The sequence below is a fragment of the Meriones unguiculatus genome, chromosome 8, assembly GCF_030254825.1.
Source record: "Meriones unguiculatus strain TT.TT164.6M chromosome 8, Bangor_MerUng_6.1, whole genome shotgun sequence".
Lineage (NCBI taxonomy): Eukaryota > Metazoa > Chordata > Mammalia > Rodentia > Muridae > Meriones > Meriones unguiculatus.
This window is the reverse complement of record NC_083356.1, coordinates 121,481,278-121,498,542: the sequence shown is the minus strand read 5'-3', so window position 1 is coordinate 121,498,542 and position 17,265 is coordinate 121,481,278. Positions and strand designations below refer to the sequence as shown.

At 42.8% G+C, this 17,265-nt stretch overlaps 1 protein-coding gene across 1 annotated transcript in view; it reads right to left on the bottom strand.

Annotated features, from left to right (window-relative positions):
- The window catches only part of Tlk1 (tousled like kinase 1), a 107,800-nt gene extending 94,925 nt beyond the window's left edge, over positions 1-12,875 (bottom strand). The window contains exon 1 of the mRNA XM_021639229.2: positions 12,730-12,875. Coding sequence (XP_021494904.1) covers positions 12,730-12,871 — 142 coding nt within the window. The 5' untranslated portion in view covers positions 12,872-12,875. The remainder of the gene's footprint in view (positions 1-12,729) is intronic.
- Positions 12,876-17,265: the final 4,390 nt, after the last annotated feature.

Genomic DNA, 17,265 nt, shown 5'->3' with positions numbered 1-17,265 from the left:
CCAAGCCTGATAACCTGATTTAACCAAGGGAACCCACATGGATAGAAAGAGAAAACCTATTAACACAAGCTGTCCTCTGACCTTCACAAATTTGCTGTATGTATGTACACACGTAAATATTTAAACATATAAAGTAAATATACATGAAAGTAAAAATTTTAAATGAGTTCTTAGACTGAGTTAGAGAGGGAGTTGGGAGGATATACTCCAAATATGTATGAAACTGTCAAAGAATATTTTTTAAAGAGTTCTTCGAAATATAATTCCTACATGCATACACACATTCAAAATTCAAGCCAAGGGTCTCCAACAAACACACTGGATGAGTGAACTAGCCCTGAAGTTACAGCTGCTGTCCTATTCAAATAGAAAGACCAACACAGAGTGGAGAGATGGCTCACTGGTTAGGATGCTGGAAGTCATCAATGGGTAAGCATGAGCAATGGAGTCAGATCCCCAGTAGCTAACCTGCAATTCCAGCTTTGGAAGACCCCTGGAGACGGGATTCCCATAATAGGCTGGCTAGTAAAACCAGCTATACTGAGAGTTCCAGATTTTACTAAGAGGTCTCAATTGTTAAGATGGAAGAGAATGATTCCCCCCAACTATACCCTCTTCATGTACCCCCACATAATGCAAGAACATATACACACATATATGCACGCCACACAAAATGAAAACGGGAAAAGAAACCACAGTAAAAATAACAAATCTACACTCTGTAAGAGATACCCAAGAGTCTAATAAACTTCATGAAAAAGTGGCACCCTTCCACATCTAAAAAATGTAATGTATTGTGAGCAGTAATTACAAGCCTGGGGAGGGTCAGCAACTGCAAAAACATGCCGCTCTGATGTGACTTAAGAGAACGGGAGAGGACGTCACGTGTGCTGGGAAAAGCAGGTGTCTGGGAAATCTTTGTACCTATGCTCAAACTGCTCTAAAAATAAAGTCTGTTTAATAATAAAAATGTTTTAAATGAAAATTAAAACCACAAAGAAACACCACTCCACATCCATCAAATTGTTAAAGTGAATCACACTGGTAATCCCAGTTGTTGGTAGGGATGCTGAACAGTGGGAAATCTCATACACTATTCATGCGAATGTGGAACATTTTAGAAAGCTAGCAGAACCTTCTAAAGGCAAACAGAGTCTATAATCCAGTAACTTTGCTGGTAAGTATGTATTAAACAGACATTAATAGTACACCAAGAGAACGGATATGCATGTCTTAAAACACAATTAGAAAGCCAGGCTGTGCTAGCACACACCTTTGATTCCAGCACTCGGGAGGCAGAGGCAGAGGCAGGTTCTCTAATTCTGAGGCCAAGCCCAAATTTACAGACCAAATTCCAGGAAAGCCCAGGCTACAAAACACAGAAACCCTGTCTCAAAAAGACCAAAACAAACAAACAAACAAACAACAAACAAACAAAGGACATTATTCAGGGAGCTGCAGCCTCAGTTCAGCAGCGCCTACTTTGCTTAGCATGCACATTTGCCCACCAGCACCACAAATACACATCTTCCTAAAAGAAGGAACACTATTAATAATAGTAAAGAACTATACAGAGTACATAAAATCATAATTTCTCAAGCAAGTACTTGAGGAATAAACATGAGTATCAGACTTACACAGATAAATCCTACAAATCCTGGTGTTAACCAGCTGGACTTGAATTGTATACTATGGGAGTGTTATTATATGAAGTTCATACAAATATGAACTTAACTATGTCAGAACAGTACAGAGAAGGCTGTACCTCGTGATGGTTGGCTTTTATTTCTTCTGTGAGTAGCAGTTACACAGGTCAGGGTCTGTAACGACTCACTGAGCATTACTTTGTGAGCATTTCTGTAAGGTTATGCTTTATCTGAAAGGTAACACACTACATAACTTTAAAAACAAAATGAATTGAATTACAGTACGAGTATTTGAACTTTAGAGACCAACAACTTAAAAATGTCAAAGAAAAATTGGAGCTGAGTTCAATAAAGGCATAAAGCTTTGTACATTGGAAAATAAAAAAGAACTGTTTCCATCTGATGTAGCAAGGGGTGACATCAACACCATTTATTCTAACGTCTGAAATACAGATGTTAAGAAAAACTGACAAGAGGATTTTGATACAAACATCAATTAAGTCCAATCTCACTAGTGATCCAGGTCTAGCAGCTGAAACAACATACTGTTTAACAACAGTTAAACCTCCCTTCTCTAAGGGGCATTTGTTCAGACCTCTGTGCCAGAAGTTCAGTTACTTCCTCCCGACTCAGTTTTACAGAACTTAACTTGCCTCACTGGAAAGGAGCTGTGCCTCTTCAATTCCCAACTGTCCCAAATCCTACTCATCTCTTTTGCTTAAGTTTATTTCAAGCAACCAAATGATCGATGAATTTAACAGCTTGCTATAGCATATCCTACAATTACACACTAATTCCTGTTCACAACAAAAGTCAAAGCTGGTAACGCACAGATTATCCAGCCTACCATTTAAAGGCTTTGCAAGTCAGTCTCCCTCAACAGATGCACACAAGTTCTTCAAGGACAGACCTGACTTTGATGCATCTTATTCTCAGAACTAGGCTCCAGTTTAAAAACTACTTGCTGAATGCATTTTTTCAAAAAATATTTGGCTCTTCAGATAAAAGTGCTCATTACACAAACCTAATGACCTATGTTCAAGCCCTGGAACCTACATAAAAAGTCAGAGTCAATGATATGTATCTGTAATGTCGGCATTATGGGAGTCAGTGACAAGAGACTGGCCCAGAAGCTCAGGGGCCAAACAGCCTGGAATTCAATGAGCACTTGCCCAGGGGAAACAAGAGAGACCCTCCCTCAACAAGATGGAAAGTTGTTCTCTAGACAAGATACACATACACACACACACACACATACACACACACACTCCCTCGTTCTCTCCCTCCCTTTTTTCCAGGAGAGACCTCATCTCCAGAGGCAGAATTCATTGCAGCATCAAAGCAGGGAAGCAACAGAGACTCAATGGACATGAGGTATGTCAAGGCAGGCTGTGCAGTGTGAAGCCTACAAGAGCTACACAGACCACCTCGGTCGTAGTGACCAGACAAGAGGGGGACACCAAGTGAATTATAAGTAATGCAAGCAGTCTGATAAAAAGAGAAACAGAAAATGTGTACAGATACTAGGTTCAAAGATTTTTCACCTGTGTCTAAATTCTAATGTGCATAAAAGTACCTGTTCTAGGGGATTACTAATTACCTTGTAAAGGGTGCTGGCTTAACTCCACACACACACACACACACACACACACACACACACACACAAATAAAATAAACAAAATAAATATTCCCACCAACAACAGTATAGCGATATGCCCAAGATCACACATGTAAGAACTAATGGGAAAACACACCTAACCCCATCATACTGCCTACAAAACTAAAGATCTAATCAAGCATCTGTTGGTGCAAGTGTGAGTAAGTGACAGCAGAAGCCCTCCTTGTGCTTTAAAGGTTATTGCTCTAGAGCTTAGTAATAAATAGCATAACCATGTTTCAAATGGGATCAATTCTCACACCATTAAAAAAAAAAAAACACAACAGGGACTGCTAGGCATGGCTGGTGCACATCTATAATCCTAATACTTGGGAAGCTGAGGTACAAATCATGAACTTGAGGCTGGACTGGACTACTAAGCTAGACTCTGCCTAGAGGGAAGGGACCGAGGGAGATGCATGGAGGAAATCTATAGATTAGTGAAATTAAGAGACTACAGTAACTGGTACGGGATTCAACACAAATTATATGTTTAAAACCATTATCTTACATTAACTTTCTATGTGAAAATACTTTTTACACATAGTATCAAGGTTCAAAAAATAGATACAGTCATATACTACTTAACATAGGGAATGCACTAAGAAATGTATTCCTTGGGCCATGTGAGTCCCATACAAACACTGACAGAAGACCAGGCAGCCCAATCGTAAGGGGCCGTATATACTCGTCAACTGCCTTGATTACGTCAAGGCCACAACTATGATGCTCGAGTAGGAATACTGAGAAGAGCAGGAGTGCCTGAGAGTTTGCAGTATGTTGCCACTTATTAACCTTTAAAATTATAAAACTTAGTTAAACTGACAGTTAGAAATACCTGAAGCAACTCTAACAAAGCACTGATAAAGATTATAAACTTGTACAGTCTTGAGTGGGCAATTCTGGTTAAGTGCAAGGCACACATTAATACTTAAGCCTGGTGTTCTTGGAAGGGCTGAACCCTACCCTAGCTTATAAACACAGGTCCATCTCATACTGTGTTTGTATGAGATGCTGCCACAGGAGCTAAAACACAAAAACCAAAACCAAAAAGACAAGATTTTGGTAATTTACCAAATCATCACAGCAATTTACCAAAACCCACTGATGGTTTGAATCTAGTCTTCTAAAAATTTTTAAAGCTTTACTATCATTATATCGATGTCTTTAAAATAGCTACAAAAAAACAATTAAGATAAAAAGAAGTAATCAAATAAGCCCCTATATTAGTTGTTGTTATCATCATCTTTTCCTCAGGAAAACTGCACCTCACTCCTTTCATGTAATCTCAAGAGACTGCCTGCTATAGCTCTCTTACCCTATCCAAAACCTTACTGGCTACTATTCCTATATCATGCCTCCTGGGTCCCAAGAGAGTTAAGGAATTGGCAATTCAAGTAGATGAGCAGTAACCAAAATTTGACATGTGTATATTTCAAAGAAAATGTTGTCTTTCACTTGTGGTTGCTAATCTACAGGTAAATGCTTGGAATTCCAGAAGCAAGAAGCTAGAAAATCCAGAAATGGAAACAGAGAGACACAATAATATCTGAGATCTTGGATCTAGTTGATTCTCAAGTCACTCCACACTCCTCCAGACACAATTCCCAGTTGTATGAATAAAGATGTTGTTGTGAACACAAGTATTTTTTTAAAAATCATGACTAAGCTGGGAATGTGGCATATGCCTTTAATCCCAGTACTTAAATGCTAAAGCACAAAAGACCTCAAAATGAAAGCCAGCCTCTAAAACAAAGACAAAAACAAAAACCATGAGGCACACAACTCTAATCACAAGGCTCTGGAGGTAGAGGCAGGCAGATCTCTGAGTTCAAGACCAGACTCATCTACTTAGCAAGTTCCAGACCAGTCAAGAGCTACATGGTGAAACCATATCTCAAAACAAAACTAGTCACTAAAACACAATTGCTAACACACTAGCTTGGGAGAAACAGTTCACTTTCAGACAGGTAACCACTAAGACCAGGCATTTCAGTGTAGTCCAGATTGAGTCTTCGCTCTGCTAAACTTCTGTGTACTAAGACATTCCTCCATTTCTCTGAACCTCTGTACATACCTCCTCATCTGTAAACAGGGATATTAATGGTATTCACTTTCTTTGGCTGTCAGAAGTAAATGAGTTCTGATTTACCAAGAGCCCAATACACTGAGAAGCATTGATATCTTTAGTTAAATTAAGTCATTTTTAAAAGTATACAAACTTGACTGATTACAGCGATGTTTAGCAAAACACTTCTTTGCAGGGGAAAAAAAGCATTTTCAGTGATACACACTACTCATGAAAAACGAAACAAAAAAAGCCCACATACCTCCGGTCTCCTAAGACAGGATGGTTATTATTAGCCTCCCATGACCCTCTCTGCCCTTCCCCAGTGGCACTACATTTATCATCAAAAGGGAGGCACGCACACTGTGAGTGGAAACCATGGAATTACACACTTCCTACCAACACTTCTCAGACAGGCCTTCAGAATTTGAAGTGAAAGGCAGCTTGGTGTTCTCTCCAGTTAATTAGTTTCTAAGGAAAGGTACAGTTTAGAAATCTGTACCTATCCACATAACATGACAAAACACTGTAAGTCATTTATGAAAACTATCTATTTGGCTTTGTAATGAGTCTGGAGAATATAACATTTATTTAAGCAAAAGAATGATTTGCCTTCCTCAAAGTCACCAAATATCAGACCTAAGGATGAAGCTACATTGGGAAGACTTTATTCTAAATTCACCTACCTCCTGGATTTGCTCAGTAGATATTTCTACCCTAGACTTTCGCTTTCTATCAACCCATTCAACCTCTCATTAGATTTGCCAAAGAATTTTTAAAGCAAAATTAGAATTAAAGCTACAATTAAAAAAAAAAAAAAAAAAAAGGCTGCATAGCTAGCCCAGACTACATGTAAAGCTTTCTCCGCCCATATTGAATATTAGCAAAAGTCAAAGATCTGCCAAAAAGCATTATGGCTTTGTCCAGAGCCTCAGCCACCAGGTCACACACAGCCTGCACAAGGGGATTGTGCCTCTTCCTTTACAAGGAAAATGCTTTGTTCAAATGTTTATCTGCTACAACCCCTGAGGTTTATTAAGGCCAAAATATTAAGATAAATTGAACTCCAAATTAGATTATCAAACACGAAGAGATTTTTCTATTAATGTACTTCTAGCATTTTCCATGAGTGCTCTAAATTTATCTTTCTAAAAAATAGCATGTACAGCTAGTACAGCTTTCTAAACTCGGGAGGGTGGGTTGTTGGATCATATCTTCATGCATGTATATAAGTCAAAATTAACAAAGGTTTATTTGTAAACTGAACGAACCTCAAAAAGATTTTGTATTAAAAATGGGAGAGAAAAAAAGAGCTAAAGAAATTAATCAAAACCAAATTTCCTTTTAGGCACTATACTTAGTGATTATACCCCAAAGCCTTATTTTGAATCCTAGCCTGGTAATCACATTGGTTAGCAGGCCAGACAGGGCACATACCTTTACTTTTCTGCTTTAGTGTTCTCACCTGTAAAACGAAGAGCAATTGAACAGAACTCTGTGTTAAGAGATTAAATGAATTAGTATAGGGAGAAATAGCATAGGCAAAATTTAATTATTTTATTTCTATCCATGCCACCCTCTTACCTAGAGGCAAACCAAAGGTCAGGCTGAGGTACATTCCAGAAATACTTGCTGAGAAGCAACCAACTCATTGTCTTCCTTACACATTTACGTACACAGATGAATATATTTACGTACACAGAATATATTTAAGTAACTTTTAGTATATTCCAAAGTGTTTCAACATAGAAATTATTTTTTAAAAGAAGACTTATCATTCAGACACAGTGGCACACACCTGTAATCCCAGCACTTGGGAGGCAGAAGCAGGCAAACCTCTGTAGATTGGAGGCCAGCCTAGACTAAGCGAGTCCAGGACAGCCAGGGCTACACAGAGAAACCCTGTCTTGAAGGAAAAAAAAAAAAAATAGAAAAGAACAAAACAAAACAGACCTTAGCAGGACATGGTGGTGCAAGCTTTTAATGCCAGTGCTCAAGAGCAGAGGCAGGAGGATCTCTGTGAGCTGAAGGTCAGCCTGCTCTACAAAGAGTTCCAGGACAGCCAGAGCTACCAGGGAAACCCTGTCTCCAATAACAGTAACAAAAAGGAAATGGATTTTAAGTGAAGTCTCAAGCTGGAGGTGTCATTACAGTTACTTAATTGACCTCAGCAATGGTAGGAGGGGCTGAAGAGATGGCTCACAGGTTACACAATTAGGACTAGCGTGCTCCCAGAACCCAGGTAACATAGTAGGTAAAGGCCAGTAACTGTTAACTCTCACAAATTGGACACCCTGGCTTTTGTACGCACAGATGTGTGCAAGCCTGCCCCCCACCTCTTCAATGAGCAAACATTCACATACACAACCACACACAGACATAGTGTTAAAATGTGAGAAGTATGCCTGACTTCCCAATGCCTAAACATCCAACATACAGAGAGAATTACGTTCCATGTAAAATTAAAAAATGAACTGTTGTAAATAGTAATATTACAAGCAGAACCCTCAGAATATAAAATTAAAATTCTTGATTTTATTTTATATTCAGGTTATATTTAATGTATATTGTTTAATTCAAGAGAGATTAATTTAAACATTTTCTTCCATGTTTCCTCATTTTCACAAGCATTAAACAGCTTAAGCATATTACTTTTAAAATCATATAAGCAATCATACGAACAAAAGACTCAACTATACTGCTAATTTCTCTTTCAAAATTGAAAACTGGCCCCCGAAAGTATTCTAAAATCCTGGGCTCAGGGTATTACACTTTACTAAACTGTTCCATTAGCAGTACTCAGTTCTCTAAATGTCTTCAGAGCTTATTATATTTTACAAGGAACTTAGCAACATTTCAACAAGACTGATCCTGTTGACTCCAGAAAACCCTCAGAGGAAAATCACAACAAAATGTAGAAGAATAATAAAACCAACAATAGTTTCTTACTACTGCCTTGAGAACACCCCAAACATTCATGGGGATATAAGTACTGCTTAACTATAATTAGGGATCCTTAAAGAAGAGAGAATGCCAGAATGTTTGTATTTTTAAATTGGATGGAACCCTAACTTGTTAAACGCAAGAGCACCAATCTAAGAGCCTGCACCCCCACTATCTCCGCAGTCTACATCACATTCTTCAGGGTTAGCACTTCTTCCCCTTGTTGGACAAGACTGGCGGCTTAGCAGCTACACAGGTCTTGTGTTCTTGTCCAAAATTTACCTTCAACGATTTCACCTGCTGAATTACCTCTGTTCTTTCTAGACTAGGAGAATGAATCTATTTTCTGTTAATGGTTTTTGAAATATATGTCTCCCATATTTCTCCCTCCTAAGTTATCATGGGCTGAATACATGACCCACTGACTTTCTGAGGCTTCTCACAGACACTTCTGGAGTACAGAGTACTTCCACATTGCCAGTAATCTTTTTAAAAAATCTGCCACGTGTAGATTTTTGGTGTATTATCAGAAAAGTCATTCTGAAAAGGCTAAGTACTGTATACACCTCAATCAAAACATATCACAACAGATATAAAGCAGAAGCAAAATCCAGCTGTTCTTCTAGTGAGCCAAAAAAAATCACGCAAAAATACAGAACAAAACCACTAGCTATGCTAATTTTTTTCATTTCAGATCGTATTTTTTTTCACCAAAATTTCACTTAACATGTAACTGGCTTATATTTAAAATTAATCAAAACTTTTGAAATTCCCAGTTTTAATATTGCAAATACAGCCATTAATAATAATTCTTATTATGTAATTATCATACAGTAATTATTATTACTAAAATAATCTATTTGGAGCCAGGCAGTGGTGGCACAGGCCTTTAATCCTAGCACTTTAGAAGCAGAGGCAGGCAGATCTCTATGAGTTCGAGGCCAGTCTGGTCTAATAGAGTAAGTCCAGGACTGCCAGAGCTATACAGAGAAACCCTGTCTCAAAAAAACAAAACAAAATATGTATTTGGGATCCTTAGTAATGTTAAACAGAATAAAGGCATGCTGAGACCAAAAAGTTTATAAAAGCATAGCATCTCTGATTTCCAGCCCTCTATCCTGGGTTTTCTTTTCTATGGCTCCAATATATACTAGCTCTTGAGCTAGAACCCTAAAAGATAAACACGGCTGCCCTCATCTAGCTGGCGGTTTCAGGGAATTGCAAGCCCACATCTTATTCTTAACAGGTCCCTACAGGTACTCAGACACCTCAATTTAAACCCTTCATGCAAACACGGAAATTAGCTGCTCTGTGGTGCTGTCCATCACTAACATTTGCACTATTCACAAGAAAGTAAAGTTACTCAGAACTAGTAAGACTGGTGAGGAAGAAAGGGTACTGTCAATAATCAATTATTTGATTCATAGCAATAATAAATTCAAAAAGTAACCGTATGTTAACATGCAAAAGGCAAGGAATAAAACTCAATCTGCTTATTTAGCTGGCACACAACCCAGCTACCAGATTTCAACAAATTGACCTTTCCTTGAAATATGTATCTTTCTTTTGTTGTCTTTTGGGACAGGTTCTCTCTACATGGCTGTGTCGGACTCTGTATGTCGACTCAAAGATTTCTTGCCTCTACTGCCAGACTGCTGGGATTAAAGGTATCCCACCATGTCCAATTGAGGGGGGTGGGGAGGAAGGAAGAGATATGGCTCAGTAGTTGCAAACACTTGCTGCTCTTACATAGCACCTACATGGCAGCTCACAACCGTCTGTTACTCCAGTTCCAAGGGATCCAAGACCCTCTTCTGACCTCCTCAGCAATAGGTATACATGTGGCACATACATAAACACAGAGAAAACACTCACATAAAGATTTAAAAATTAAATAACTGAGATGGGCATGATGGCACATGACTATAACCCAGCACTCAGGGAGGCAGAGGCAGGCAGACAGCTGTGAGTTCAAGGCCAGCATGGTCTACAAGGCTATACAAAGAAACTGTCTAAAAAAAAAAAAAAACTGACAGAGTTCACAAATATACATGTACCTAAGTACCTTATGAACTTCACGTTCTGTAATTTCAAGTTAATTTAGTTGAGGTTTTCAAGAAGCAAAACTGTACTCTTCTTGATATATTCCCTCAACATTCAAGTTCCACTAACATCTCTGAAGTCAAAAGTTCTGACTTAATTTATGCAGCATATTAACATATATACCTGCAAAAGGAACTAAACACTTATATCAAAACTGAGACTCCACTCAATGATAAACATTTCCATCTTAATCCTTGGGGCTTCCTATAAATAATTCCTGCTGACACTGGTAAAACCCAAGAACATGGAGCCAAAAAGAATAGAGGGTGGGATTAACACTTTTAATTACATGGTGGTTAATAAATAAAAAATGTCCCACAATGACCTTATAAGGGCTGGGGTGTAGTCCTTCAGCAGAGCACTCACCCACTTTATGTAAGGTCCAACAGGGAAGGCCGGAGGGAAGGAAGGAAAATTTGATGTCAAACATAACTTTCACAAAACCACATCCCACAACTTCAAGTCTTAACTGAGACACTCTACCTTAGGTCAACAACAACAACAAACAACAAAACACAAAAACCGTAAACAAAACTGCTGGGGGTAGAGTGTTCTGGCTATTTGGAACTTTGAGTTAAATTATTCCAACCACTCAGAATTTGTCAACGTCAGGAACTGTGCAGATCAGCACACATATGATGAGAAGTTTAGCTAGAGCTGATCTTCCTCAGAAAGTCCATCTGAATTTGGTGGCTGCCAAATTCCCAGGACTGATAACAGATGTCAACTGTTACACCAACACCTTGCCCTTAGCAGATTACCTCATAAAGGTTCTGGCTCATAGTAATGGCTCAATAAACACTCGAGAAATGAATGGGGAATTATTTTTTCAAAGGTATGGCACTTTAGAAACCAAGACAGTCTTTCGAAACTCAGACTATCATTAGGCATCTTAATGAAACTAGAGTGGAAATATGCTACAAGCACCAACTGCCCTATTTACAAAACATACTTTAAACCATCTACCTACAAATTTTCAAGTTTATACATGCACATAAACATCTTATGAATTTTCAAGTGCAGAAAGAAAAACTCAGATGTATTAAATGTAAGTCATTCAATAAATAGGCTTTTATCTTCTACTGATGAAAAATCAGTGTCAGGGTGGGCTGAAAGGGGAAAATGTCTGTCGATGCAGTCGACATGTTTAATGGATGCCATAAATCATACCTTCCCATCAATTTTCTAGCGCATATTCATGTCAATCTTTGAGCCTATTGTCACTTTCACACATGCTCACGGGAACAAAATGACAAAGAATGCTATTGCCTGAACCACTGGATCCGGGCATGAAACATTTGATTAGCAATTACCGAGGTTCCGGATAATAAATATGGACATATTTTCAAAATACATTAATCCTAACGACTCCTGCATGAACCGAAGCTCTGAATTTCTTTACGACATTCACTAGACTGCTGGACTTCCAAACGTTTTCTTCTTTTTTTTTTTAAAGGTGCCGATAATCTCCCTGAGAGACAACTGAGACCCAACAACCCATTTACCAACAGCTAACGAATACGGCTCCGCATTTTCCAGACAAAAGCGCGTTAAAATAGATCCGATGCACATCTGCTCTTCCAAAAATCCCATTTTACGTAGTATAGTTAAAGTTAAATGCAGCAAGTTCAAATTTTTAGTCAAAAAGCACTCGATGCCTTACTAGCTGTGTGACTGCTACATCTGCTGGTAGAACACTTGCCTGCAGGAAGCCAGAAAACTTAGAAAACAATTGTAACCGATCTCGGGTGCGTGTTTAGCAGAAACCTTCCCGCAGGAATTTCCCACACACACAAAAAAAAACAAAACCCACAACCGCCGGCGGGGAAGAACACGAGCCTACTCGCAACCCGCGGGCAGACCGCACGAACGCGCAGGAGCCGCCGGGGAGGGAAGGAAGGGAGGGAGGGAGGAAAGTTGCAACCATCTGGAGGGGTGGCTCGGGCAGCCTTGCCCGCGAGTCGCCCTGCCGCTGGGATCGCTCTCGGGGGCCGCGCTGGGGATCCGAGTCGGGTCCCGGGCGGCCCCGAGCATTCCGGCGGCGGCCGAGGGGCATCCTCCCGGGGCCCGGGCGGCCCGGCCGGCGGCGCGGGGACCGCCTCCGGGGGAGGAGGGCGGGCGAGGGGAGGGGGCTCGCGCGCCCAGGCTGCAGCGCCGGGGCGCGGGCGGCCGAGCCCCGAGGCCGGGAGGCCGAGCGGGCCGGGGCAGGCCTCCGGCCCGCGAACCGCCACCCACCCCCCGACCCCAGCCCGGGGTCCGCGCGGGCCGAGGGAGCCCGCGGGAGGGAGGGGGGAGGGCGCGGCGGCGCTTACCTTCCCTGGGCCTCCCGGATGGCGGCGTGTGATTCAGCAGGGACCTGGCCGCCGCCGCCGCCGAGCCCGGGGTTGGAGACGTGGAGAGCCGGGACCAAGATGGCGGCCCCTCCAAACTTCCACTGCTACTTTGGACACTCATCAAGCTACTTTCTGGGAGCCCGACTCCCCCCCTGCGACGACGGCGGCGGCACCGGCACCCGCCTCCGTCATGGCGGGGGCCGCGCTGAGGGCGAGCGCGGGCGCGAGGGCTGGGAGGCGAGCGCCGCGCCGCCGGGGGAGCGCGCCGGGCGGAGGGCAGGCGGGGAGGGCAGCGCCGAGGGGAGGCGAGGGGCCGGGGCCGCGGGGCCGGGGCCGGGGCGCGGGCGGAGCGCGGGCCGCGCCGGCCGAGGCCACTTCCGCGGGCGGAACCTGCCGGCACCTCTGCAGTGCGTCGGGCCCCGGCGTCGCCCGGGCGGCGGCGGGCGGTGGGTGGCGGCGGCGGAGGCGGCGGGGTGGCCTCCGCATCAGTTACGGGCGGCGGCGGCGGCGGCGGCGTCACGCGCCGCCAGGGCCAACACTATCGCGAGGCTCCTGCGCCTCCGGTAGCGGCGGCGGCGGCCGCGGGGCCGGCGGGGGAGGGAGGCGCGGGGGGAGGGCCCAGCCCGGGCGGGCGGGCGGGGCGGGGGCGGGCGGGGCGCGAGCGCGCGGGGAGGCAAGGGACCCGCGGCGCCGGGCGGCGGGGCGCGTGCGCGGGGCCGGCCGGAGGGAGGCGCGCCCCCGCTGCCACCTGCCTCCCCCACCTCGCCGCGGCGCGCCCGCCCCGGCGCGCGCCCCACACCCAGGCTGCCCGAGCCGCCTCTGCTTTCGCCGTCCCTGCTCCGGAGTCTCAAAATGGAACTGAAAAGTTGAGAGTTGCCTCTTGCCCATCGGGGGAGGGAAAAAAAAAGAGAGAGAGAAAAAGAGCCAGCGTGCGCTCACCCGTCTGCAAAACAGGAGTCGTCACGGAATAAAAGACCTAAGGAGAGAAAACTTTCCTTAAAAACAATCTACCGAAGGAATTGAGAAAGCCTGCCGGTGGGGTAGCCCCATGTGTGGGGGAGAGCTGTTCTTTGTTTTCACAGAAGTGGAAAATCGAAGTAGAAAAATTTAACTACTGAGTTCATGTTAAAAAAAAAAAAACAAAAAAAACAAAAAACTCTAGCGTTCATCTTGAAGAAGGCATGGTTTCTAGAAATTTCCAGTTCTCTGGTGCCGCTGTTGAGTATTGACGACGAATTCCCAAAACAAATTACAGCGTTTGCTAAAATTTATAGATAAAACGTAGCTTTCTGCACACCCATGTACACACACCAGCGGCTGGCCATCTTGTTCATAAAAGAACAGTCTAGTAGTCCAGGAAAAAAAATACAAGGTTATTGCTCTCTTTTAAACAACCAAATTGAATAGAACACTAAAAAGATTACGCTACAGAGCAACCGTGCGGGCATAAGGAAATGACATGATTACCAGGGGGGACAAAAATGTCATTTCTATTTTTTATTTTTATGACTTTGCATTTCTCATAGTAATGTTTTCTTCAGATAAACTATCACCCCAGAATAGCGCCTTGGTTGTCACTTATCTCCAGAAGTCACTGGACTGGCGCTGGGCTTCAGATTCTTGTGTTCTCAGCCACGTTCTGCTTTGGAAACCTAAGAGCTGTCGCAAACTGAACAACGTTATTGAAGTAGAATGGCCTCGGTGTAGAGTGCAGGCCTTTGGTTCACGCTGTATGGTGCATAGAGCTCTGAAGTGGTGCGCATCTGTTGCCTTCCCACCCCTCTTCCACCTACCCTTTTGAGGTTCCTCCCGGCTCCACTAACATCCCCCTCAGAACTCTGTGCTACAGAGTATTTTGAATTTTCTTGAATTTGAGATTACCTGCACAGTGTTTATTCTGTCTGGTTTCTCTGAACAGAATTCTTTTAATAGCCACGTGGTTACATTCTCTTGTATGAATATTATCACACTTCATACCTTCCACTGTTAACACTTCCAAGAACACTCATGCACAAGTCTTTGCATGGACACACACCATCCGTTTTCTTGGTTACATAGCTATGACCTTATATGATGGGTAAACAGAGGTATGCTCTTTCTGTTTGCTTGATCTTTGTATGCTGGGGATCAAGCTTCACATGTGCTAGGCAAACACATCTATCCCAGCCCCTCTTTCTATATTTTAAGAGTAAGCTTAGGCTGCAGATTGTATCATAAAGAACACAGGACACGAAAGAAGTGAAGAGACCTGACATTAATGTCAGCAAGTAGAAACAAAAAATCCTTCTTTCTTTCCCATCTATAACAATAAGGTTAGGGTCACTGGGAGACTTCTACCAACCCCAGGACTTTAATTCAGAGTTCAAATCCTCATAAACTGTAAATAATCCCCAAGGCAGACAGGCAAGGTGGCTCACATCTTTAATCTCAGCACTTGGATGGCTGAGGCAGGAGGATTGCTTTGAGTAGACTGGATACAGATTCCTTCCTGACAACATTGTCCAGAGCCAACACTGGCCTTGTTGCCAGCCGAGTTGGGTTTTATGCAGTGGGGGGGGGGGGGGAAGGGAGAGGATGGGGGGTGTTTGTTTCGTTTTGTTTAATGGTGACCAAAGGAACACAGCACATACATAAGCAGGTTATTCCAGTTTTATTTTGCTTGTGGCTGCTGCCTGAGAAGGACAATTACTTATTCCGTCCTTGCCTTCTTGTAGCTTATGACGAAGATAACACTCACCAACATCACCAATAATAAGTGGCTAATCAGAAAAGCTGCCTTCACTTCAAAATGTAATGCCATTCATCATCTAAACTCATGTCCTTAAAAAAAACACCAAAGGGCAATGATAGAATATTCATACTGTGTAATAGTGAGTAAAAAGTGGATATGAATTCTATTTATAAGTTTATACCAAGAAAAAAAATGGCTAGAAGGCTGTACCTCAAAAAGTTAATGACTAGGGTAGGCTGTGGGTTATACCATTGCTGTCTCTGCCTCTGTCCTTCCCCCAAATTGTGTGCAACAAATTGTATGGTTTTCTATTCAGGAAAAGTTCATTAAATGACTTTTAAGTAACCTAAGCATAAAATGTCTCTAGATAAAAATATAAACAGGTAGTTTCATAAGCTGTGTACAGTTGGTGCCCGCTTAACCCCCAGCTCCTTGGCAGCCGAGCCAGGAGGGTCAAGAATCCAAGGTCAGCTGGCTCATATATCAAGAATCTGTCTTGCAAATGTTTGTGTGTGTGTGTGTGTGTGTGTGTGTGTGTAATCATTTAAAATAATTATGCCAGCTAGATTTCACCATTCATGTACCTTACACATGTGTCAACACATAGGCATTCAGAAAAGTCTGCTGAATGGCCACGGTAAATAGATTGCATGACAGGAAAAATACAGAGATGTCAGAAGAGTCCAAATTCGGACTGAAGAGGACATCGCCACTGAGGGTTGGAAGAGAGATCTCAACAGCAGAAACACATCACTGATAGGGTTAGGATTTGGGGGGTAGGGGGCAGTCTTCCTGACTGAAATATTCCTAGAAAGAAAGCCAGCTTGTAAACACTAGTGTCAGCATAGCATTTAAGAGAAGGCAGGAACCCGTCCCAGAAAGAACAGGGAGGAGGTAGAAGGAGGTCCCGTGTCCTGGACACTGGCTGAATTCTGAAGCCTCTAGAAGAGAATCTGGCCCAGGCCAAGGGTTCTGTCAATCTTGTGAAACCATGGGTTTATGAGGCTCAATAAAAAGGTGAGGAAGCAAAGGAGGACAGGTCTCCAAGGGTGTCCTGAGGGAAGGTCAGAGACCTGAGTCTTCATTTATAGACTGACTAATTTTCAGCTATGCCTATTAGACTCTTCCATTTGTATTTGGAAGTATAATTATTTTTAAAAGATTCAATACTATTGATGTAATTTTTTTTCTTTTTTCTGGGCGGTGGTGGCACATGCCTTTAACCCCAGCACTTAGGAGGCGGAGGCGGGAGGATCTCTGAGGTTGAGGCCAGCCTGGTCTGCAGAGTGAGTTCCAGGATCCAGGATAGCCAGGGCTACACAGAGAAACCCTGTCTTAAAAAAAAAAAAAGCCATAATAATAACACATTTCATACCTCCTAATAGTTGATTCCTTTTCAATTTAAATTTCAAAAAAATCGATTTCTATGCCACCTGAATCCTTTTCCCCAAACCAGCAACAAATGAACCAGACCCTGAATGGAGATGTCGTTTGTAAGTACTTCATTCAGTGGGATGCTGGAGCAGGTTCCTATCACCCTGAGCACGGAATGTGCGCCTCAATTCCCATCTAAGTGTTCAATGGTGTCAGAACTGCAGCTTTAAATCAGCTATGGGGCAGGGGGGGGCGGATATTCCTACCTGCAAAGTAAACAAAACCCACAAACCAGCTTCCTCTCCCCATCAGAGCTGGTTCTTAAGCTATCAGCCAACAGACTACTGATCCCTCAGAATATTCTTCATGGTCCTCTGACTTCTTCCCCCCTACTCCCACCCCTGTGCCTA